We start from the raw sequence: 25,139 nt of genomic DNA, 5'->3' as shown, positions 1-25,139 counted from the left end.
CGCTCTCCCACCAGGCGCCTTCCCTCACTAAACCTTTGGTTGAACCGAAAGGTTTGAGGAGCCCCCTCAGGAGTGGCTGAGAAGTTACTACATTTTCAAATTCATGGAGCATTTTGTACATCATGCGAATTTCCTGGGGATTATTTTTGCAATATAATTTCCAAGCTCACTTACCTTCTTAATTCCCTGCTTGCCTAAGTTGAGGATGTACATACACTGTGTTGGGAATCTTAGTGAGAAATGCTCTCTACAAACGTGTCTGTCTAGCTGGATGGTTGGCTTTGAAGAACACAAGCAAAAGACAGACGTGCATTACCGCTCCCTGGGAGGCGAAGGCAACTTTAACTGGAGGTTTATCTTCCCCTTTGACTACCTGCCGGCTGAGCAAGTCTGCACCATCGCCAAGAAGGTCAGTGTCCTTCCGTCCCATTGGTGCCGGTCCAAGGGCTTACTAATAATGTCAGCGTGACCCCTGACCGAGTGACAGCCAGGCTGGCATTACAACCTAAGTGATGCCCCAACACTGTTGGCTACCACTGCCGTCCCCGCACGGCACCCACCTCTGCTGCCCACCACTGCTCATGTCACCGTTACAATGTGCCATCATTCGTGGCTCTGTCGCTGCTCCCGCCACTGCTCTCTTTACTACCAAACCATCCCCTCAATCTGCAGACCCCACTCTCCATTCTCTTCCTCACTCCTTGCCGTCACCAGCAGCGCTGCCACCCCACGACTTCCGCACTGCCACACAGTGCCACGCCCATCATATGCAGCCATGTCTAGATCCTAAAATCACTGCCTTCCTCCCTCCCCAGACAAACGAAGCAGCAGGAAGAGTCACTGGGTCTGAGTGGGGTGGCCTGGGACACCCCGCAGGGCCTTCTAGGGGGCAGTGGGGCAGACCCGTAGGGGAGCTTCCTGAGAGGGCCAGCCCGGCCTGCAGGTGTGCTGCCCATAGGGTTGGGAGTGCTTGGCTGAGTCTCTCCCGATACCTGGTTTCCAGCATCTGTGTCTGGTGCCTGTGGGCACTTTCCAAGCTGAGCAGTCACTCCCAGTGACTGCCCATCTGCTCCTGAAGCTGTTGCCTTCCTCTCTCCACCCCTCAACTCTTGCTCCAGGTGGAAGGCACCTGGGGAAATCTGGTCAGCATTGGCCCCAGGGCAGAGGTGGATTGGGAGACCTCAGTGTCTGTGTCTCAGCATCTCCTAGTTTGGGTCTCATCTGGGCCGTCAGCTCTTTACCCTGAAATGGGCAGAGCTGGAGGGCGGCTGGCCTGCCCTCCGGGAGCAGCCACCAGAGCACAGGAAGGGGTGCTGCGGGCAGGGAGGGCCTCAGGAGTGCTGGGGTGCTGACACCTCGTCCCACCCAGTATCACTTTCTACCCCAGGTGCTCCTGCTCGAGGGGTGACTGCCCCCTGTTATTTAGGTTCTGCTCCCTGATTCCTTCTGAGCTGGCTCAAGGCTAAAGGCCTGCAAGCTGTGACTCTTCCTTCTGTCCTGAAGGAGAGGAGTGAGTGGGCTTACGAGGGGAATATATGACAGACTTCAGTGCCTATAGCTCTTCTTAATTCTCTTCCTTACGTCCTCTCCGCATGACCCTTCCCTGCCCAACATGCGGGGTCCTCTGCACTTTAGAGAAACCAAAATCTTCTGCTGAACATTCTGAAACCATCAAACAAAAGAAAACATGGATTACACAAGGGTAAATGGACTATTTAGAGCAGGGATTGCTGTGTAGTGACTGCCAGAAAGCAGAATTTAGCAGCGGGATCTGTGAAGTCGAGGAAAGCCTGGACTCTCTGGGGTTCTGTCTCGCTTGCCTTTGCTCAGTGCCTCGCTCCCTTTGCCGTGGACCTCGCGCAGGACAGCGGGGGCTGGGGACAGAGAAGGGCTGTGCTTCTGCACACTGTCTCCAGGGCTTACCTGCAAGGGGCTCACGTGGTTGGGGAACCCAGGCCGAGAGGTGTGGGAGGTGGGGCAGCCCCTTTGTCGTGGCAGGTGGAAGTGTGGGCAAGGAGTGGCAAGAAGGGAGGTTTCTGGCTTTTTCTCTGAAGTAAGAGGAGATAATTTGGCACTGTGGCAGGTGATTTGAGACAAATGGAAAAGCCTGGAAATGCTGTGAAGCTGTGAGCGAGAGAAGCAGAGAGAGGGAGGGGCGGGAGTGCTCACTGGTGGCACAGAGTGGTACCTGGCAGGTGTGCGGCCCAGTGGGGGCTGCTAAGAATTGGCAGCGCACTGTAGGCCCTGGTCAGGAAGAAGGAGAGAGTGGGCTGACCCGCCTGGGGAGCCAGAGGAAGAGGGGCCCTGGGGACTTGGAAGGGGCAGCTTGGCCTGGTGGTCTGGGTCAGACTGGGAAGGCTGAGAGGCCCTGGGGGGCTGGGGGAGGGGGAGGAAGTGTCAAGGAGCCCAGGGGGAGGCTGGGAGGCTCTACATGACACCAGGCTCTGGGGAGGGGGGCTGGAGGTCAGAGAGGAAGTTGGCAAACAGAAACAGAGTCCAGGTGGTTCTGAAGTCACCCAGAAGGCAGGGCCAGTGGTCCCTGTGTGGGAGAAGGGACCTGGGAGGCAGCGGAGCTGGCCCACAATGGGGCACCAATTAGCTGGTCTGGGCTGAAGGGCTGAGCGGGGGTGGCTTGGCGCAGAGCATGGCACGGCCTCTGGGCTCTCCAGGCCTGCTGCAGAGCCAGCCCTCTGCTGTGGGGTTCAGGGCCTCTGGCAGGCAGGCCTCCAGGGACCCCATTAACCAGACGAGACTGTCATAAAGTACAAGGTCTCCTTTCATCCGGCTGCTTTGAACCACCACTGGTTGCCCCGGCCTGGCTCCCCACCTGGAGCCCAGCACGCCCACTGGGGCCTGCCTGCGCGTCAGGCACCCACCCTGCAAATAAACAGCTAGTAAAAGGGCCCAGGCCAGGAGCATAATGAGCGCCGGGGACCTGGGGGGGCTCATTCCCCAGGCTGGAGCCCCAGCCCAGCTGCTCCCACCAGGGGCCGTTTGAACCTCTGGCTCATTACCGAGCCCATAAACCAAGCCGGCCAGAGGAACGGAGGATGCTGGCGGCCCGTGCAGGCGGGCCTGCGGAGCTGGCCATAAAAGCTCGCCAGAGGAGGGAGGCACCTGCAGAAGGGCTGGGGCCCGGCTGGGGCCCAGAAGGGGGGAGGCACCAGACAGAGGGCTGGGGGCAAGGGGCCGGCTGGGGACTGAGCCCCTTCCTCAGTCTGGGCAGCGGTCCGGGCTGTGGCTGGATGCTTGTTCCTCACGGGGGCAGTGGTCATGGTCTTCGATTCTGGAGCTCTCTAGGATCTGCACGGCCAGCCTCTGAAGCTGGGGCGGCCACAGCAGGCCCTGGCTGGGTGGCAAGGCTGTGTTTACCAGGCACCTGGGACCAGACAAACCCTGTGTTGTCAGCAGTGGCCCTCGACTCTCCGTAGAGCCTGCCCCCTGCAGAGTTGGGTCCAGGCCCCTGCTCTGACCTGGTGCTGGGGACCTGGCACCCTCCATCAGCAGGATGGTCAGAGTGTTTCCCCTCCTTGCCACCCGCCCAAGGACAGCTGCAGTGAGAGAACAGAGAACAAGCTGGTGTGAACAGGAAAGCCCCAATGAGAGCGCTTTGGGTTGAGTGTGGCTGGGCCCAGGGAGGAACCCAGGACTCCACGTGTCCCATCCCTCAGCCCTCACTTGCTTCAGAGGTCTCTGTGGGAAAAAGCCCAAGATGACCTTGTTCCAGGTGGAGCTGGTCTGAGGGAGGTGAGGTGGGGTGAGAAGAGTCCCTCTTGTCCCTTGAGCAGGAGGGGGGAACTTCCAGGACTGTGGGATTTGGCTTCGTCCTGGGGCAAGCCTTAGAGGTGAAGGCTGTGGGGTGCAGAGGGAGGAGCCGGGGTCCAGGTCCCAGTGCCAGCTGCTTACAGCTGTGTGCTGCTGGGGGGTCCTGCTAGTGACAGCCAGGGGAGGGTGGGGTCCCCTAGATTCTCAGCCAGCCCACCCTGACCCAGAGATCAAATGTGCAGAGCAGGACTCTGGAACCTGACTGCCTGGATTTGAATCCAAGCTTGCCACTTCCTAGCTGGGTGACCTTGGACAAGTTACTTGCTGTGATTTCCTCAGCTGTGAAGGCAGTAACTCCTTCCTAAGTTGTTGGAAAGTTCACAGTGGGAGAGGGCTGACACATAGGCAATATGATATCAATATTATTGTTACTAGGGGTCAGACCTTGGGTACATTCCTTTAACTTCTTCAAGTCTGTCTTTTATCATTTGTAAAATGGGAGTGATAACCTTGATTTAAAGAATTGGGAGGATTAAAGGAGCCATCATGTGTAAAGTGAGCCTGCCTGGTACCTTCTGGGCCCTTGTACACGACCTTCTGGGATCTTCCCTTCCCAGTCTTCCCACCAGGACCTGGCTCTGGCAAGACTCTCAGGTATGCCCCACGCCACTGCCTCCTACAGGCAGTCTTCCGGGCTGGACAGGACCGCTGCCTCTCTCTCTAACCTTGCTTCTCTGCTTCCTTCTCTGCTCCTGTGCTGGGTCAGGATGCCTTCTGGAGGCTTGACAAGACTGAGAGCAAAATCCCAGCACGAGTGGTATTCCAGATCTGGGACAACGACAAGTTCTCCTTTGATGACTTTCTGGGTGAGCATTGCTTCCCATCAGTCCGTTCTGCACATCCGGGACCCCCACTGTGTGTGTCACTCTTTTGGACCCTTTGGGAAGCCTGGCAGGAGGGGTGGTCCTACTTTCTGCCCTCAGGGGTCTCAGGGTCACAGGGTCACAGGATCCCCAGTGCTAGGTGAGGTGCATGACACAGAGCAGAGTCAGAATGATGGGAGTGGCTTCTGGGGATGGTCCTGTCAGTAGAAGTGGCATTGAGCCCTGGGCCACATGGGATGGTGGGACTCATATAGGAAAGGAAGCCAGGGAAGCGCTGGTTGAAGCTGGTGCAAGAGTGTCCTGCTGGCCTCACGCACTCCAGGATGCCCCCACCCCCGCCCAGTCTGGCCACAGGCTGAGCCCAGCGAGTGAGGGGCTCGAGTCATTCTTCATCCTTGCACCTGAGTCACTGACCACGTGAACGAACACGGGCTCCACCCCCACATCCCTGGACAGGCTCTGGTGGGGAAGGGCTGTGCTGAAATCCTGAGCTGGGGAGCAGGGAGCGCTGGGCTGAAGGGCGGGCAGGTGGAAGCAGTGCCCGTGCAGGGGTAGCATGTGGGCACCAGGAGGAAGACCTCGTAGGGGCCAGCAGGCTGGTCTGGGAGAGCAGTGAGTTCAGCAGCCCCGTCATGACTGCACAGTAAAGGTTAATGCTGGAAAATGTGGTCTGTCCATACAATGGCATATTATTCAGCCATGAAAAGAAATGAAATACTGATACATACTGCAGCATGGATGAACCTTGAAAACATGCTAAACGAAAGAAGCCAGAACAAAAGGACAAATACTGTGGGACTCAATGACTGTGAGGTGGCCACAATAGGCAAATCCAAAGAGGTGGCAAATAGGTTAGTGGCTGCCAGGGATCGGGGACAGAGCAGGGGAACGGGAGTGACTGCTGATGGGTGTATGGGTGTGGGGTTTCTCTTTGAGCATAATGAAATATTCTGGAATTAGATGATGATGATGGTTGCACAACTCTGTGAATATATCAAAAGTCACTGATTTATACACTTTAAAATGGTTAAAGTGGTGGATTTTATGTAATGTGAATTTTACCCCAATTTAAAAAAAAGAAATGAACCTGTAGGAAAAGGCAGCCCGGGAAGTCAGGAGCCCTGGCTTCTGGCTCCTCTCTGCCGCTTGGGAGCAGGGTGGCCTTGGACAGATCACTGAAGCCCTCCTTGGGTGGCCCATGGTTGCAGAAAGGTGAGTTGGCCTTTGCCGAGCCTGTGGGCCCTGCCGGGGATGTTCATGTTCGAGACACTGCTCCCAGCAGTGGGGAGAGGGCCGCCCACCCTTTGCTGCTCTTCCTGCCCCTACCCTGCACACCGGCCTGGTCAAATGCACAACGAGGCCTTCATATGAAAGAGAGAGGGCATAAAAAGGGTCACACCAAATTTGACTTCTGTTATTTTGCTTATTACTCTGTACAGAATTCCTGTGGAAAAATTAGAAAACACAGATAAGCAGTGCTCCTCCCCCATTAATCTCACCACCCAGAGATAACCTCCACTAACATCTTGGCACGCATCATTACATTATACATTATCTCAGATATAAACAAGCATATGTATGTTACATGTGTATTTTATATACACGTATATCCCTGCATCTGTGTATGACATATATAGGAATGTTCATGTGTATGTGAATGGGTTTATATTACACATACTGTTTGATATCCTGATTTTTTGGAAAACAATATTTCAAGAACATTCTTTTGGGTCAGTAGGTATCTATCTACATTTGTGTCTGCATCATCACATTTAATGCCTGCCTGAGGTTCCAACATACAGATGGAGCCTACTGTGCTTAGTTAACCCTCTCTTGGTGGGTATTCAGGTCACCTTCAGGTTTTCCAGCGTGAGTGACACCCCTAGGCATACACCTTTGGCCCTCTGTGCACATGTTCCCTTAACTCTAAGAAGTAGATTTTTTAGTCTTTGTACATTGTAATGGTTTTTGTTCAATTGCTCTCTAGGAAGGTTTTCCTTGTTCATATTCCCACCTGTGTTCTGTTTGTACAAGGCTGCCATTTTCCCTAAGCTTCTGCTGCCACTGTTACATTTAAAAAAATTGCCAATATGATATCTCATTTTTTTTGTTTTAGTTCAGAAATAATCATTTAAAATTTTTTTATTTATTTATTTTTTTAATTTATTTTTTATTTTTTTTATTTCAGCATATTATGGGGGTACAGATGTTTAGGTTACGTATGTTGCCCTTGCTCCCCCTTACCCCCCAAGTCCGAGCTTCAAGCGTGTCCATCCCCCGGATGGTGCACATCGCACTCTTTGTGTATGCATATACCCGTCCCCTCCTCCCCCCTCCCTCTTTGCCCCTGCCCGACATCCAATAAATGTTATTCTTATATGTGCACTTATGTGTTGATCAGTTAACACCTGCACCCAAATGTTTATAGCAGCACAATTCACAATTGCAAAGATGTGGAAAAAACCCAAGTGTCCATCAATACATGAGTGGATTAATAAAATGTGGTATATGTATACCATGGAGTACTATTCAGCTTTAAGAAACAATGGTGATATAGCACCTCTTGTATACTCCTGGATAGAGCTGGAACGCATTCTACTAAGTGAGGTATCCCAAGAATAGAAAGACAAGCACCACATGTACTCACCATCAAACTGGTATTAACTGATCAACACATAAATGCACATATAAAAATAACATCTATTGGATGTTGGGCAGGGGGGAGGGGGAAGGGGGAGGGGAGAGGAGGGAGGAGGGGACAGGTATTTGCATACACAAAGAGTGCAATGCGCACCACCCAAAGGATGGACATATTTGAAACTGGGACTTAGGGGAGGAGGGGGGGGCAAGGGCAACATACGTAACCTAAACATCTGTACCCCCATAATATGCTGAAAAAAAAAAAAAAAAGAAACAATGGTGATATAGCACTTCTTGTATTCTCCTGGAAAGAGCTGGAACACATTTTACTAAGTGAAGTATCCCAGAATGGAAAAACAAGCACCACATGCACTCACCATCAAATTGGTATTAACTGATATCTCATTTTAATTTTAATTTGCATTTCTTTATTGTAAGGTAGAACTTTAAAAATATATGTATTATCCATATTATTATGGGATTTTCTTTTTCATAGTTTTGAGATGTTCATCTTTTATTATTGATTTTCAGAGCTTTTTATATATTAAGGATACATTGCAAATAATTTATCCCATTTTTTCATATGCTTTTTAATTTTTTGAAATGTTTTTGCTTCCAGATTTTAAAAGAAAAATAAAAACCTCCTGCATTTTTATTAAATGAGAAAACAATGTTCAAAATACAGTTAAACAGGCTCATCCTTTGTCTTTAAAAATCAAACTTAATAAAACTATTAACAAATACTACCTTTTAACTCCACGAGATTTCTCTTTTCCATCTTCATAATGTGTTTCCTACTTACATATGTTATGTTTTGAATATTTTTTACCTTTTAATTTTAAAGGTAATAGATAAGCATCTGTAATCTTGCCATCTGGAGATAATCCAATGTTTCCTTGTAGTCTATCATGTTGATCATGCTGGTATAATTTTGTGTGTGTGTGTGTGTGTGTGTGTGTGTGTGTGTGTGTGTGTTGGCTTAATATCCCGATATTTACTTAATATTATATTGGCACCATATTTCAAATGAGAAGTCAGCACTCCTCTGCACTGGAGGATGGAGAGAGATGAGGTTGCTGGAAAGATAGATGAATGCTGGCACAGGGTTGAACAAGTGGACAGATGGAATAATAACCTGATCAGTGGATCAGGTTGATCACTCAGTGAATGGTAGCCATAGAGGAGTGTAGATACTTAGGTCGAAGCAGATAGATAGATGGAGTGATGGATGGATAAATGGATAAGTGGAAAGAAAGAAAACTAGAAAAATAGTTGGATCAAATGCTCAGTCATAGTAACTGAACATTTCACACTGAAAAAAATCTAATCTCATTTGTGTGGTATTCAGGAATTTCTTTTACTTGGCCTCAGAAAATAATTTTTTGATAGATTTCTCTCACTTAATCCCTCCAGTAGCCTCTGGTCCAATCCCATTGACTCTGTCATGTTATTGTGGTTGGAATAGGTGAAAGCACATGAAATTGCTGTTTGTATAGGTCAAAGATAGTTGAATATAAACATTTTCATATGGTTGAACCTAATAGCTGGAGCTATATGGGAAGATGATGGCTAAAATGGATGAGTAGATGAAAAAGTGTAAAAAGATGGCCGCTTGGATAACTAGATGGGTAGATGAAAGGACTGATGGATGAACCACAATGAGATGCCACTTCATACCTACCAGGATGGCAATAATGATAATAATAATAATAAAATAGAATATAACAAGTGTTGTGAGGATGTGGAGAAATTGGAACCCTTGTACATTGCTGGTGTATGAATGTAAAATGATATAGCTGCCATGGAAAACAGTTTGGTGGTTCCTCAAAAAGCTGAACACAGAATTACCACATGACCCAGCAATTCTACTGCTAGGAAGATACAAAAAGAATGGAAAACATGGGCTCAGACATTTGCACACCAATGTTTGCTGCATTATTCACAATATATAGTCAAAAGGTAGAAACAACTCAAATGACCATCAACAGATGAATAGATAAACAAAATGTGGTACTGGTAGAGTGTCCCTTATCCAAAATGCTTGGGATGAGAAGTGTTTTGGATTTTGGAATATTTGCATATACATAATGAGTTATCTTGGAGACGGGATCCAAGTCTAAACACAAAATTCATTTATATTTTATGTTTCATATACACTTTATACACATAACCTGAAGGTGATTTTATACAATATTTTTAATAATTTTGTTCATGAAACAAAGTTTGTGTTAAGTACTCATGTGTGGAATTTTTCACTTGTGGCATCAGGTGGCACTCAAAAACTTTCAGATTTTGGAGCATTTCAGATTTCGGATTTTCAGATTAGGGAAATATCTGTATATACATACAATGGAATATTATTCAACTATAAAAAAGAATGAAGTATTGATATAAACTAAACATAAATGAAACTTGCAAACATTATGTTATGTCAAATAAGCCAGACACGAAAGAACAAATATTGTATGATTCCACTTATATGAAACATCTAGAATAGGCAAATTTATAGAGACAGAAAGTAGATTAGAGGTTACAGGGGTGCTGAGGGGAGGGGAGTATGGGAAGTTATTGCTTAAGGGGTACAGAGTTTTTGCTTGGGGGATGAAAAAGTTTTGGAAATAGTGGTGAGGGTTGTACAACATTGCGACTGTAATTACTGTTACTGAATTGTACACTCAAAATGGTTAAAATGACAAATTTTATGTTATATATATTTTAACACAATAAAAACAATTTAAAAAATTGTGGGTGGGTTCATATAGACAGTGGGTATATGAATGGATTTGTACATAGAGAGATGACTAATTGAAGAGGTGGGTGGCTTTGCTAGGATTGAGGGGCACATAGATGCATGAGCAGGTGAATGGGAAGTTGTAAGGATGGAATGAAGGGCGGTGGATGGGGAGAGTTGGCGAGACTGTATCCATGGCTCACTCTGGTGACAGAGGAAGTGACAGTGAGTTTTTATTGAACCTGCCCTGCCTCAGGGTAGCCACAGGCTGGCACTGATTGAGAACGTCTCTGTGTCGCAGGCTCCCTGCAGCTGGACCTCAACTGCATGCCCAAGCCAGCCAAGACGGCCGAGAAGTGCTCCTTGGACCAGCTGGATGACACTTTTCACCCGGAATGGTTCGTGTCCCTTTTTGAGCAGAAAACAGTGAAGGGCTGGTGGCCGTGTGTAGCAGAAGAGGGTGAGAAGAAGATACTGGCGGTGAGTCTACCACCTCCAGCCCCCGTGGAGGGCGTGGGGGCAGCGTCCTCCATAGGAATCACCAGGCACACACATGCTTACTGATCTTCCTCTTTCTCCCTCTTTCCTACTCTCGCTGTATCGATTTTTCAAGGTGTTGTCCCTCTGCCTTTCCAATCCCCAGCCTTCCTCACCCTCAAGGCTCATATCCCAGGGGAAGCCTGTTGCAATCGAAAGATGACCGTGTTTATACTCTGCTCATTGGCTTTACCAGTGATCTGTGTCCTGGGTTCCCCTCTCATCTGGCCTCCTGGGTGAATGGACAGACTTGTGTCTCTCCCATTTGAGCAAGACCATGCAAGGGACCATCCTTGTTCCACTTTCCTTATTGAGTGGTCCGCTTAGCGGGGTGGTGACTGGAGGACCAGGGAGAGCTGTCCTTCCCGAGTCCAGAGCAGCCATGGGGAGGAGGTTCATCCCTGAAAGTTTGCGTAGAAACAGCAGGCGGCCAGTCAACCCTTAAAGTCGTCCTTGAAATAAAATATTCCTGTTGTATATAGAATTGTAACAGTAAGAAATACTAACACCACAAAGTGGTTTTTCCAGTGAGAAAAAGATGCACATTAACAATTCACAAAAGAATTATAAATGTACATTAAATGTTAAAAAAAAGAATTAGTCCCTCTAGTAATAGAGAAATACTGTCGTCTCTCCTTATCTGGGGGGGGATATGTTCCAAGACCCCCAGTGGATGCCTGACACTGTGAATGGTACTGGACTCTATATGTACTATGTTTTTTCATACGTACCTATGATAAAGTTTTTATAGAAATTAGGCACAGTAAGAGATTAACAACAATCAGTAATAATACAATAGAACTGTAACAATACAGTATAATAAAAGTTAGGTGAATGTGGTCTCTCTCTCAGAATATCTTACCGTGCTGTCCCACAGGTAACTGAAACCACAGAAAGCCGAACCATGGATAAGGAGAGGGGACTACTGTACTTTTAAATGTGATAATATTTTTTGACTATTAAATTAGACCATAAATATGGAAATGTTCATTGCTAGTGAGGATGCAGAGAGACAGGCCCCCTCATTTACTTTTGTGGGGAATGCTAATGGTTTTACTGAATGAGAAAGCAATTTGGTAACATATAGCAAGAGATTTAATGATAATTTATGCCTTGGACTCTGTCATCCCACTTTTAAAATCTCTTCTAAAGAAATAATCAGATAAAATGAAAAGTCTACATTCTGGGATGTTTGTTGCAGCATTATTTATAATATCAAAGAGTTGGAAACAACCTAAATGAACTAAAATAAGTAGTTTACTAAATAAATTACGGTCACCCATCCCATAGAATGTTTGCAGTCATTGAAAACCAAACTTTAAAAAATATGTAATTATATATTGAAACATATTCCTAAGAGAAACAAAGCGAGCTATAAAACCATGTATACATGCAGTGTGAGCTTTCATACGCTTGCAGAGAAAAGCAGTTATGATGCATAAAAACGTTAACAGTGCTTGTCTCCGCATAGCGGAAGTGTGGGTGATATTCTCTTTTCTTTCTATGTTTCTGAAGTTTCTAAATGTTCTACAAGGAGCAGGTACTACTTTTATGATCAGAGCAACCCTATATGTTTGTCGTGGCAGACCCTCTGTGCTTCTTAACCAACTCTCTCTGTCCCCGCAGGGCAAGCTGGAAATGACGCTGGAGATCGTAGCAGAAAGCGAGCATGAGGAACGGCCTGCTGGCCAGGGTCGGGATGAGCCCAACATGAACCCCAAGCTCGAGGACCCCAGGTCAGTACCCAGGGGCTGAGGGGTGTAGGCCACAGTCTGGGAGGACCCTACTGCGTAGCCACACAGAAGTTACCAGGCCTCCGTGGCTCGGAGAAGGGTGTGACTCGTCCAAGGCCACACAGTATGTTGGGGGCAGGGGATGGGCATCGTTCCAGAGGACACTGGCTCCTCAGCTAATTCAAGAAGCAGGCACTATTGGGCACCTACTTGCTGTGTGCCACACATACTGTCATATGGCATGTGTGTGTTGTGCTCTGGAACCTTCCCTGCTGCGTAGTGGTTATTGTTCTCATCTTACAGAGGAGGAAACGATCTCAGCAAAGTTAAATAAGGTTGTTCTGTCTAAGAAAATGGTGAAGCTGCAATTCCCTAACCTGGTCTGATTGGCTCCAGAGCCTGAGCAAGGTCTTGCCCCTCACCAAGCTGCCTTCCGTGGCTCTCCTGTGGTGTCAGTGTGGCTCTCGAATGGCCTTTCAGCCTCAATTTTCCCATCTGTGAAACAGGGAGGTCAGTCCCTGTCTTCTCTCCATCACAGACCTCTTAGGGAGACAGGCTGGGCCAGTGCATTAAGTACCTTGAAGGTAGTTGCAGGGGCAGTTACTGAAGATGGCTGTGGGGGCGCAGGACTGTATTTGCGGGGTCCCTCCCCTCCAGCCTGCTTGGCTCAAGCTGGACTTAGCATGGATGGCTCGCTCAATCGCAGCGCTGTCCTGAGTGCCACGGGGCTGGCAGAGCGGTGAGAGGCACCCTTGCCCCAGGATGCTGGGAAGGAGAGACAAGAGAGACCCACCAGACACAGGGCATGAATCAGGCGGTAACAGGGCCACAATCAAGACACAAAATCCTGCGTGTTTCAAGTTGTGGGGCTGACCGAGGGGAAGGTTTTGCAGTTCTTGGTTGTGAGAGAAAATCAGCTTTCTCGGCTTTCTTCCCTCCATCCTTCCCTGAGCTAGGACGAGCCCTGTGCATCTGGGCAGGTGGCTTGGCTCATCTGGGGCTCCGTGAGCCATAGCTCGCCTAATGTGGCAGCCCCTCGAGGCTTTGCCTAGCTCCCAAATCTGTTGTCTGTGATTAAGTCCTGGGTCAGGAAGGAGAGAGGGTGACAGGGAAGGTATCCTGGAGAGGACAGCAGAGAACTGGGCTCCTGAGGGTGCCCAGGGCTTGGCAGCACTCCGAAGAGGAGGGCGGCACAGGTGGGAGTGACACTGCGGCACAGGCTCGGGAGACAGGGCGTGGACATGCAAAGGGCTATGTTTAGGGCGGGGCTGGGGGCAGACCGTGGAGGGCCAGGGCTTCTGACCTGCTGTGGCAAGTTGAGAGCAGGGTTTGGAGAACACAGCCCTGGTAGAGGGTGCCTTGCTGACCTCTGGGATCTCGCTTCCAGGCGCCCTGACACCTCCTTCCTGTGGTTCACCTCTCCGTACAAGACTATGAAGTTCATCCTGTGGCGGCGCTTCCGGTGCGCCATCATCCTCTTCATCATTCTCTTCATCCTGCTGCTGTTCTTGGGCATCTTCGTCTATGCCTTCCCGGTGAGCAGGCCAGATGGGGAGGCACAGATGCTGTCATGGGGGAGGTCTTGGTCTAACGCCCGAGTCCATCCTTGTCCTCAAAGGACTCTCCCAGTCCAATGGGGAGAGGTAACCTCTGTCCTTGGGGAATCCCTGGTCTGATGGGGAGACGAAGCCCCTACTCCGGGGAGTCCCCGTCTGGTGGGGATGCAAAGTCCCATCCTTGGGGAGCTCCAAGTCCAGCGAAGGAAACTGAGTTCTGGCCCTTGATGGGGCGACAGAGCTGCATTCAGCAAGCCCTGGAACACATAATCAGGGGTTAGCAGAAGATGAGGCCCCTTGGGCTGGGCTGGACAGGGGAACTTTCCTGAAGGGAGATGTGGAAGTGGGTCTGGGAGGGAACGGAAGGTGTGGATGGCAGAGTAGAGGAGGAGGCCCCTCTGTCCCGAGGGCGGCACTTGTGAAGTCCAGAGGAAGGGAGGAGCTGGGGCTGGGAGAGGGTCTCAGTGCCCACCCGAGGACTGTGATAGAGTGGGGTGGGCACGGGGGAGGTGTGGGGCGAGCAGGTGGCTGGCCCAGGAGCCCTCTGCTTGGCTCGGTGCACATTCCAGTTCCCTTTCACTGGGTAAGAAGGCAGCCAACACCTAGCAAAGAGCTCACCAGGGCCACACCTGAGATAGCGGGCGTGTCCCCTGCTCTGTGGGGCCCTGCTGCGGGGAGCAGTGTCCCCGCCTGTGCTTCCCCAGCCCTCACAGCTCATCATGGAACCCTGAAGACGCACCAACCTCCCAGTGTCTCTGGTACTTCAGATCTTGAAAGGATCACAATGTTCTCAGGTCGACATTTGATTTCTAATGTTCTTTAAAAATTTTAAAACCTTTTTAATATGAAAATTTCAAACCTATACAAAATTAGAGAGTGGTGCAATCAGGCCCTGGTGCAATCAGGCCCTTCGTGCCCTGATTTTAATGGCAAAGACACAAGCACTCAGAGAGGGAAAGGGACTGGCTCCAGGCTGCACAGAAATCTGCAGTTCCCAGTCTAGGGCTCATTGCGGTTCCCACTGTGGGCCTCAGTCCTGGACAGCACCAGGCCACCAGCCTAGAGCATTGTCCCCACAGCAGACAGGCTACTCTGGGAATTACTCGCAGGTGAGCTGTTTTGTGAGTCCTCTGGGATGAGGAAGGGAGGGAGACCCTTCTCCCTCTATAGCTGGTGATGCCTCTTGTCAGCAGAATGTGCCTTAGAGGAGGAAGAGGGTTAAACCCCAAATCGTCCGTGCAGTTCCTAATAGCATAAGCTGTGAGGAGCAGCGGAAAGGACTCTCAGTTTGGATGTCCAGGTCCCAGCTACCCTCTAGGCCATAGTGACAAGGGAGTCTAGAACAAGGACAGCCCATGGGTCTGGCTATAGGCCAAGCCTTCTAAGCTGGCTGTGGCCACCCGAGGCACCATGGCCAGACATCTCTGAGGCTCAGCAAGAAGAGCTGCAAAATATGACTGCAGTCCAGGGTGGATCCAGGCCATGGGGACCTGTAATGTGTATGATTTGGGGGCCTCTTTAAGCAAAGGAAGACAAGATTACAAATACAAGTTTAGATACAGGGCCATGGAAGGGTGTGGGCAAATGTGGTGTCCTGGGGCATAAGCTGTCACCAGCGGTGGCCTGAGGTCTGGGATCAGGCCCCAGGACTTCTGCCTGGTGTTCCCTCCCATGGGGCGGGCCTGGGCAGCTCCCCTCTCCTGGCCTGCCTTGGGCTCCCCTCCTCGGGAGTGCGGCTGGCCACCGTTCGCTTAGCGGGGAGACGTTATTAAGCATGCACGTGTGTCTGGGAGGTAAGGGTGTGCTGTGGGCAGGAGGGAGATGATGATGATGATGATGCGGCTCATGCCCCTGGGGAGATACTGAAATCAGAGAGTAAGGAAAACCACCTGTGTGATCAAATGCTGCATTATGAGGCTCAGGGAATTTGAAAAAGGAGAGCTGGTGTAGACCCTCACTCCTCAAGGCGTGGTCTGAGGACCAGGAGCATTCTACCACCAGGGAACTTGCTAGACACTCAACATCCTGGGCTGGCCCTGGGTCTGCACGTGGGCACACGACCCTTGGAGAGATGCAGCTGTACGGAGCTCTGCAGCTGCCGTCAGGTGTACCGGCTCCACCTGCGACTTCCTGCGTGGTCTTGGCAAGTGCCTCCCTGTCCGCATGAGGAGGGGGCTGCGCAGGGTCAGCTCTGGCCTTCTGTGGCTGTGCTGCAGTTAGGGGAGCACCTCTGCCTTCCCTAGGGGGCTGCACGTCAAACCAGGCCTCCTCCTGAAGAGCCAAGGGAAGGGCAGGGGTGGGTCCTCAGTGGCATCACCATTGCCCTTTCTGTGGCTGCCCCCAGCCCCAGCCAGCGGCACCCTGCCCTGCAAGCCTCCTGGGGCCTGGCTGGGGGAGTAGGGGAAGGTTTCTAGGCACCTCCGGCCTGCAGTCCTTCCTCATCCCGGGGCAGCCTTAGCCGCAGGCCCTGTGTGGAGGCGCAGAGTAGCACTTTGAGGGCCACCGGTTAGAGCCCCTTCCTGTCTCCTGGGCTCCAATGGTGACATCACTGTCCTTTGAGTTCTCCTGGAGATTGTCCTCTTAAAGATTTGGACCCCATCTCCCCTCTCCCAGGGCTGGCGTGTGGGCGTCGGCGGCTAGGTGAGGGGTCCAGGGATGAAGTGGGCGGCCTGCTCCGAGGCTGTGGGCTGATTTTGCTCGTAGGCCTTTTCTGCGAGTCAGGCAAATCCTGCCTCCTCCACTCACGTCACTCAATCACCTGACCGGTACCAGACCTATAGGGGCCGGGCCCTGCGACCCTCACCTGGCTTTCAGGCCTCGGGACAGAGGGCCTATTCTAGCTGCCCCCAGCCAGGGCCTGGCGGGCAGGGGCCCAAGGCTGGGGCTGCTCCTCTCCAGTCGGCCTAATCCCCCACCCTTTTCAAAATTCCCCTGGGACCAGGCTGAGGGGCAGCCTGTCTGATTCCTGCCGGCTCCCCCCTGAAAGCTGGCCGGGAGCGGGGCCAGCGCAGGGCGCAGGAGGCGATTTGGCGGGGAAGGAGGCCGGCTTTGTTTCCAGAGTCAGCTTTCCCGGGCGGCACTGGGGAACATACTGTCCCAATTAGGAGCCCTGTGTTGTGTTGTGTGTGTTTTCATGGTTTTGGAGGGGAGTGGTGGGGAGGGGAGGTTCCTGTCAGTCCTGCGGCAGGCAGGGCTTAATCGAGGGTGACCCATCTGTGGTGCTGGCCTGCATCATTGGCCATCCTGTACAGCCCATCCTCAATTCTCTCTCTGCTTTCTGGACAGGGAGGTGGCGACCTGTGAGCCCTGGGTTCCTGTGACCTGGGGGCGTGGGGAATCGTGGCCATGCCTTCAGCGCCTGTCTGATGGGAGGGGGCAGGGCAGGCCTCTTCCCGGCCAGGGCCTGGGGGTCAGAGTCCTCTTGGCAGCCAGTTGGAACTCGGGGGTGGGCTCTGGATTGACCGGGGAGAAGACAGAGTGATTGAGGGAGCCTTGTCTCCAGGCGGGAGGGTGCGAGTAGAGTTTCCGGAGGGTGCGGCTTGCCTGATAGGTGAGAGTACCAGGCGGGGTGGAGTGTTGAGCCGCGTGCAGATGGTGGGTGGAGAGGGCACAGTGCAGGCAGGTGGTTGAGGAGCGATGGGTCCCCTTTCTCAGCCCCCTGCCTCCCAGCAGCTCAGCCCCATACTCTGAGCCCCACATCCAGGACTGCTGCTCTAGCTGTGCCCGCCCTGACATATCCCCATGTGTTCCTACCTCCTCCCTCCCTCTAGAACTATGCTGCCATGAAGCTGGTGAAGCCCTTCAGCTGAGGACTCTCCCGCCCTGGAGGAAGGGGTGTGGGAATCCCCCCCGCCCCTGGCCAGCACTGGCCTGCCTCCTCCGCCCAGCTCAGCTGAGCTCCTCCATACCTCCAAGGCCTGACCGTCCTGACCGTCAGGGTGGGCAGACAGACAGATGGACTCGCACGTGCTCCAAGAGTTGCTGACATCAATCCTGGGATCACCCCACTTCTGTCATTTCTCCCCCAACCCAACCCTTTTTTGGATTAGCTCGAATGTATTTCGGTATAAAACAGTTTGAACCACAAAGCAGTGTCGGTGTGTGTGTCTCTACAGTACCTGAGTGGGGTGTGATGTGCAGGGTGGGCTGGGGGAGGTAGTCGGGGTGTGGGGTGTGTTTGCCATTTTTGGCTAAGCCTTTTGGAGGCAGAAGCGGCCAAGAAGCGGCGGGTGGGGCACCGTGGAACTGTTTATGCTTTTACGAGACTGGTTGGGGAGTGGGGTGGGCTTCGAAGCTTGGGGTCTGGCTTGCCTAAAAACCAAGCATCTCCTGCCGCCTCTCCTGCCCAGGACTGCCCCCTTTCCCCTGCCCACTCTTCACTCAGGCATCTCCCCTCCCTGGTCTAGGATGCCCCTTGCTTACGTGGGAAGTTACCCGTGTGTTCCGGTTTCTTTGACCATGCTGGGGAAAAGGTTCCACTTTATGAAAAGGGAGCACCAAGGAAAGGGTTGGCCGGAAGTCCTCCAGGCAGGTGGGGGTCACTGGACCTCTGGCTTTGACCTTGTCCCCCACACTCTTGGGATTTCTTGGGATTCTCTCCCTCTGTTTCCTCACTCTGCTTTAAAGATCTGATCTGGGCAAAGACACCTTTTTCTTGTGGTCTGAAGCTTGGCTTTAGCCATTGGTCTGACATTTCCCGCAGAAATCAGGCTTAATCTACAGGAGCAGAAGGAACATACTTGGAGAAAAAGCTAAGAGCTTGAAAACATTGTGTTTCCAAGAGCGAGTTCTCTGCCTGTCTCGCCCGAGGGGCTGGAACTTGTGAGCGCAGTGCTGGCAGCCTCCTCTCCAGCGTCGTGCTCACGAAATAGGAGACCAGGAGGCGTCTCCTCTTTCCCACTGTGAGCGGCTCCCTGGCCGGGGTCCCAAGGCCCCAGAGATCCTTCCAGCCCATCTTGGCTCTTCACTGCACCCTGGGACCCAGGCTGAGGCACTGCCACGTCCCCACCTGATTGGCAGGACTGAGGGTGGTGGAGACAGGGTTGATGTCCGACCCTGTCCCCATGGTTACTGCCGGGGTGAGGGAGCTGCCCCTTGAAAACTGGGCAATTCTTACTTCAGGAGAGCTTCAGGCTGGAGGTGGCCATGAGCCCTGAGAACATGGGTGGCCGGTCCCGAGACCCTGACACCCAAACCTTGGAGCCAGGGGCCACACCTCGCATAGAGTGCACAGCAAGGACCAGGGTCACAGCTTTTCTGGGAAGGTCAGTCTGGCGATGAGCCTTCAGGGGGCACCTACTGAGTGTGCCTGTGTGGAGGGCTCAGCCTTTAGAGAGGGCTGGATGGGACGAAGGAAAACGGGGGGCTGGCACTTCAGGAGGTGCCGACAGAGCTTTTTAGGATAAGGGAGGCCTGAGACTATTTGAAGGTAGGGAGGAAGAAGCCATTGGATAGGGAAAGAGCAAAGACACGAGAGAGAATATGGGCTAATGAATGGAACCAGTTTCTGCAGAAGGAGAGGAGGGTGTTAGCTTTGGAAAGAAGGTTCACTTTTTCTTCCAAGCACAGAAAGGAAAGAGGAAGTAAATACATACCACACAACCAGCAGCTGGATTAAAAGAGTTTTGGGCGTCATTGTGCTCATTTTTTCATTTATTCCTTTGTTTTGTTCTTGTTGCTCTGGGTTGCAAGTAATATTAATAGAAAACCCCGCTCAAGCTAATCAAGGGAATTTAATGGCTTTATGGAAATGAAACACACAGAAGGACTGGCTTCAGGCAAGGGCTAATCCAGCTCTTCAACTAGGTCCCTGAGAGCTTGTGTTCTCAGGGCTGGCTTCTGTTTAAAGATACTCCATTCATAGAACTGGGCTTGCAACTGCTCCCTGGGACCACATAGGCCACCACGCAAAACTCCGGGGGTGATGGGGAATGGATGGCGAGGAGACACCATGTTCTGCAAACGTGCCTTGAGATACTCCCTGTGGCAGTCCTAGAGCAGGTTCTGAGGATGCAGCAGGGAGTACGTGTGACTCCTGGCCTTCCAGAGCTCCCAGCATGGCAGGAAACGCATTCCCTTATGAGAGTCTCAGAGAAGCAGCACCCACTGCCCTGGGAGAGGAAGGGGCAGGGAACTCTCTCAAGAAGGGATATCATTTGAGCTGAGCGTTGGATCGGCCCAGTGGCAAAGAGGGGACAGGTGTTTTCAGTGGCAGAGATGGAGGCCGAGTGGTGGAGCTGTCAGAGAGCTCGGCTAGTTCAGGGCATGGCAGAGAGAGAGTGAGCCTGGAGGGAAGCGGCCCAACAGAGGAGAGGGAAGAGGGCTGGAAGGACAAGGCCAGGTGTGAAGGGCCTTGTGTGTGCAGCTGAGGAGTTTGAACTTCATTCTGGAGGCAATGAGGAAGCATAGAAGGACTCAAAGCTGGGATGACCTTGATCACAATCATGTTTTTTTGGAAAAAAATCTAGCTTCATTTTTATCCTGGGAGACAGACAGGAATCCTCTGGGGGCACATGGGTGGACTTCAGGTATGTAAACGTTACGACAGGGTGAGGGTCCAGTGATCTCAGCCAGTTCTCAAAATGGTCTGTGGTCACAAATGGTGGAGAACAATTGCTTGGGATGCTGTGTGGCCAGTTGCAGAGGGCCATTCTAGAGGACTGGTTCATTAATCCAGGAGCCAACTGGGGGAGATCTGAAAGGCAGGGTAAGGGTGATTCATTCATGCATGGCAAAGACAGTAGAGGGAACGGAGTATGCAAAGACAGGCCATAACCAGAAACTGGTTCAAAGAACTATAGAAATTTCCATATGGGCACGGGGCAGTGGTTCTCAACTAGGGGCGATTTTGCCCTTGAGGGCACATTTGGCAGTGTCTGGAGACAGTTTTGATTGTCACAGCTGGTGAGGCGAAGTGGAGGGTGATACTGGCATCCAGTAGCTGCAAAACATCCTAGGAAGGACAGGACAGCACCCCCCAGGCCCCCTAAGAAAGAATTATCCGGTCTGAAATGCCAATAATGCTGCTGTGCAGAGACTGTGGCGTAGAGATAGTGGCTTCCAGAGATACTAAGCAGTTAGGCCGGTTGACTAGTTAGGGCTGTGGGGGTGGGGAGTGGGGGTGAGATGGGACATATGTTCTAAGTAGCTCCCAATCATCTGGCTTTATGAGTGGTGCCATGGTGGTGCCGTTCCACAAGTCAGTTTTGGACAAGTAGGTTCAAACATGTTTAGGACACAGTCAAAATATTCTCCCTGCCTTCATGTCTCCCTGTAGTTAGAGTCTCTTTCTTCCCTTCTCAAAGTTGTAGGAAGCATTGTCTACACTTGCTGTCTCCATGTCTTCACCTTGTCCTCATTCCTCCACTCATTGTGATCAAATTAATCACAGCGAATCCTTTACCCTTGCCAGTGACTGGTTTAGGAAGAGACATGTGACTCAGCTGTGGTCAATGAGATGTGAGGGGAAGGTGATGGCAGTGGTGGTCATGAGAGGGGCTGGGCACTTCTGGGATGGTCTTCTTCACAATAAAGAAAAAAGGGCACACAAGGAGAGAGCACTGTCATCTTCTGCCTTTTAATCCTGTTGTGGAAAAATGTAATGGCTGGAGCTGTGGCTGCCTTCTTGTGATCATGAGGGGATGAGCCTGAGGAAGAAGGCCAACATACGGAGGGTGGCTGGGAAGGACCTGGTTCTTAATGAAGCTATAGAGAAAGAACCAACCCTGGAAATTTCCTGCCTGCAGATGAGACATGTGGAATCACAAATTCCTTATTGTTTAAGCCATCATTTCGGGGTCCTGTATTACCCATGCTCAAATCACCCTTCATTCTGCTCCTCTGAAACCTGTTTTCACTGCTGTCACCAATAAACACAGCTGCTGCCTAGAGGCACCACATCTGAGACAGCATACGTTTATTATTTATTATAACAATTTTCCCACAGATGGCGGTAAAGTGTTTTGTTCTAATAAAATCAGTGTGTTAACAGTAGTTTTCTGATAGAAGTAAATTACCTTGAGGAAGGGGCACCTTTTTCTAATTCACACAAGAGCACCGTCTAGTCCTGGTCGTTAAATCTGTGGACTCTCACCCTTCGTGACTCTCAGCGACAGCTGGCTGCACTGATGTTCTCTGCTGCTTGGTGAGCCCTCTGTCTGGCTTTGGCTTCCAAGATACCAGAGTTGCCCGGCTCTCCTCTCCTTGCAGCCTGGCCTTCTCAGCGTCCTTCTAGGGCTCGTTCCCAGGCCCTGGTCTGCTCAGACTGGCTACCTCCTAGGCAACCCACCCATTCCTCTGGCTTCCTTTGGCCTCTAGAGGCTAATGACCCTGGGACTCCCAGCCTTAGCCCAGCTTCTGCCCCCTGCTGTGGGCAAGTTACCTGGCTGCTTACCTGCTAGGCGTCATCCCAGGGCAACTCACACCCACCATGAACTCAAACCCTCCCACTCAAAATCTCCATCCTCCACCCCGTAAAATAGTTTCTGCTCTGTTGTCCCCTCCATCTCTCTGGTCACTGGAGCAGCATCTTGGGAGGCACCCTGAATTGTGCCCTGTCTCCCTCCAAATCCAGAACTCACCACCGAAGCCCTCAGATGCTTTCTCGAATCTCTCTGAATCAAGCTACTTCTCGTCCCACTTCCACTTATGATCAGGCCCCCAAAAGGCCAGGGGCGTTGGAACCCCAGCACAATTGTGATTCATTGTCCTTGCGATTCGTTGTCCTCATGCGGTCAGATCTGAGCCTTGGGAGGAAGGCAGAACATACTGATACAGGCCCCCAAGGCCACCTTTGCTTACCTTTCCCGCTGGTCTCTTGCCTTTCCTCGGGGTGTCCCTGCCGGCCTGCCTGGGGCCTGTTGCCAACCCACCCAGTGCAGTATTTCTTCTGTTATAGGGCTTGTTAACACTCCCTTGGGACCCACAGACTTGACTGTCCCGCCCTAACCCGTAGTCTGCGCCCCCGGGGCTGAAATCACATCTCCAGGCTTAATGAGATGTCTGCTTCCTTCACTGAAGGGACTTTACTAAGTGTTTCATTGCAAGTTCTCTTTAAATAGCCAGGCCCTCAGAGCCATTTCAAGTAGGGTTTTATGTTCCAAAATTCAGTTAGTTTTCAACATTTGAGAACAATTCCTGCAGCAAGGTGGAGAATAAATCCCATCTGTTAAAAAATGGTTCAGGAAAACTTGATAAGCCGTTTGTATCCAGAATACTCAGTTCCCTGCCTTTATTTTCTGTGCTGGAGAGAGAGATTCTACACACACACACACACACACCACCTTCTGCTCCTTTCCCAGGACTCAGCCCAGGCTGGGGGACAGGGAGGTTGGACAGACAAACACAGAAAGGGCTGTAAATGCAGCTCTGACTGCCCCTGCCCACACCCCTTCCCCAGTTTTCCTCCTCCCCCAGGGAACTCAAACTTGTCTCAATCCTCTCTCCATGTGTTTCATAAATGTAGGATTATGGGATTTCCAGAGGAGCCAGGTGGGCATCCCCTCACCGGGACCCGGTGACAGCCCAGGAAACATTTCCTGCTTGGGAACGAGACCTGGGTGAGGGTGACGGTTCACCGTGACACCCTGGGTCCTTACATGGCTGCAGGATGTTGACGTGAGTGGTGCCAACTTTCCTCTCTCTCCTCCCCCATTTGCTTTTGTTCCTCCCTCTGGGGAAAACAGCTCCAGCTCCTATTCCCTGTGGCTTGGCCCAGTGAGGGTTTCAGACCCTGTTCTTCTGCCTTTGTTTTGGTCTCAGTTTTTCATGGTGTGTGTGTAACAGCGAGACAGCAGATGCGGAGGATGTAGTGAGAAACAGATTCATGGCAGGCGACAGAGACAGACAAACAGAAAGACAGAGGCAGTGGGGGACAGGAAAGGGACCAAGAACCTCACGCAACTGCTGGAGCATTTCCTCAGTCGGCTCCTCGTTGCATCAGCGGCCAGAGCCGGCTCCACTCTGTTGTCCCCACTGGCTCCCAGGCTTATGCAGTTGGGAACAGAATGTGGGCGGGAGGGAGAGACAACGCCCTACGCTGGCCCCCCAAATCCAGCCGGGAAGCCACATGTCAGAGTTTCCTCAGAACCGCGTAGTTTGTTGAGGGCTCCGTCGGTTCCCTGGGCTCCTCTTCCTCCACTCTGCGGGGAGCAGTGCTGAGTGCTCGCCCCAGCCCCGGGCTGGAGCCTGTCCCCCCATACTCCTCACACTCCTGCCTCATGTCCCTGCGGAGCTCAGGAGTCCCCTCTGGGGCCACCCAGGACCCACCGGTGCCCCCGCTCAGCTCAGGTCCAGGAAGCACACTCCTCTCTTCACTGTTGGGTTGAGCAGAGATGTCCTGGGATCTTTTCAGAGAAAGAATTTGACCAAGAACCAAGAGTGAAACAAAAGACCAAAATACACAAAGAAACCACTCACACATATAACGGGTAATAAATTTTTAAGGTACCTGTTGGCGTACTTTGTCTCTTTGTGATCTGTTTTTGCCTCTCTTTCTCCTAAAGCACTTTTACCATCTGGGAGAAGAGGGAGAGGGGGCCAAAGACAGGACACCCGGAAACCCCTGGAAACGCACCCCTCTTGGCTCTCACCGGAGCGGCTGGCAGTGCTCCCACATGCAGACCCGCACCCAGCGGGGGGCACAGTGCGCAGCAAAGTCATCTTCAGTCAACAACAGGGTTCCCAGCCGGACACAGTGGGAAACGGCTTGCAGCAGCGTGGCTGACACGTGCGCTCGCTGTGAGCAGTCCTGTGCTGGGAGCCACAGCTCCACCGGAGGCTGCCGTGGGCGTGAAGGGTGAGGGAAAGAGCAAGGCTTTATGGCCGGCCGATAGCCATGGGGGATGGAAAGTGTTGCCGCAGAGTCACTAGCCAAGCCTCTCTTCCTGGCCGGTGGAGAGATCTCCCTCCTGCATGGCGGTTGGGGGCATGACATTTGGAGTCGGACACACAGTGGTCCAAGTTCTGCCTCTGCCACTTAGTGATTGACCTTGGACAAGTCACCTGACCTGTAGGCCTCAGTTTTCTCATCTGAAACATGGGAATGATGATGGTTTTTCCCTCGCAGGGGTTGAGAGGGCTACCGGAGATGATGCATAGTGGGTGCTCAACAAATGAGAGCTGTTGTCATTGATTTTAACAAGGAGCTCTGAGCTGGCCTGGGTGTGGGGAGGAGGGAAAGTCTTAAAGAAGAAGACAGGGCAGGCAGAAGGTGGCTGCCCTCCCTGGGAGGCTCCTCCAGGGTGGGGGTGATGCTGACCCCGTTTCTCTGCCTGGGAAGGGCTGGGCTTTCTCC

The 25,139-nt window shown here is 51.7% G+C and overlaps 1 protein-coding gene across 18 annotated transcripts in view; it reads left to right on the top strand.

The window, feature by feature from the left end:
• The window catches only part of DYSF (dysferlin), a 205,562-nt gene extending 187,628 nt beyond the window's left edge, over window positions 1-17,934 (top strand). For all 18 annotated transcript variants that reach the window (XM_012646473.1, XM_012646484.1, XM_012646482.1 and 15 more), the window contains 6 exons: window positions 268-409; window positions 4,532-4,631; window positions 10,322-10,500; window positions 12,184-12,293; window positions 13,678-13,825; window positions 17,617-17,934. In XM_012646473.1, coding sequence (XP_012501927.1) covers window positions 268-409; window positions 4,532-4,631; window positions 10,322-10,500; window positions 12,184-12,293; window positions 13,678-13,825; window positions 17,617-17,655 — 718 coding nt within the window. In that variant the 3' untranslated portion in view covers window positions 17,656-17,934. The remainder of the gene's footprint in view (window positions 1-267; window positions 410-4,531; window positions 4,632-10,321; window positions 10,501-12,183; window positions 12,294-13,677; window positions 13,826-17,616) is intronic.
• Window positions 17,935-25,139: the final 7,205 nt, after the last annotated feature.

Source organism: Propithecus coquereli, unplaced genomic scaffold (assembly GCF_000956105.1).
Source record: "Propithecus coquereli isolate 6110/MARCELLA unplaced genomic scaffold, Pcoq_1.0 Scaffold243, whole genome shotgun sequence".
NCBI classification, from domain to species: domain Eukaryota; kingdom Metazoa; phylum Chordata; class Mammalia; order Primates; family Indriidae; genus Propithecus; species Propithecus coquereli.
Note: the sequence above shows the minus strand (reverse complement) of the source record. Positions and strands in the feature narration are given on the sequence as shown.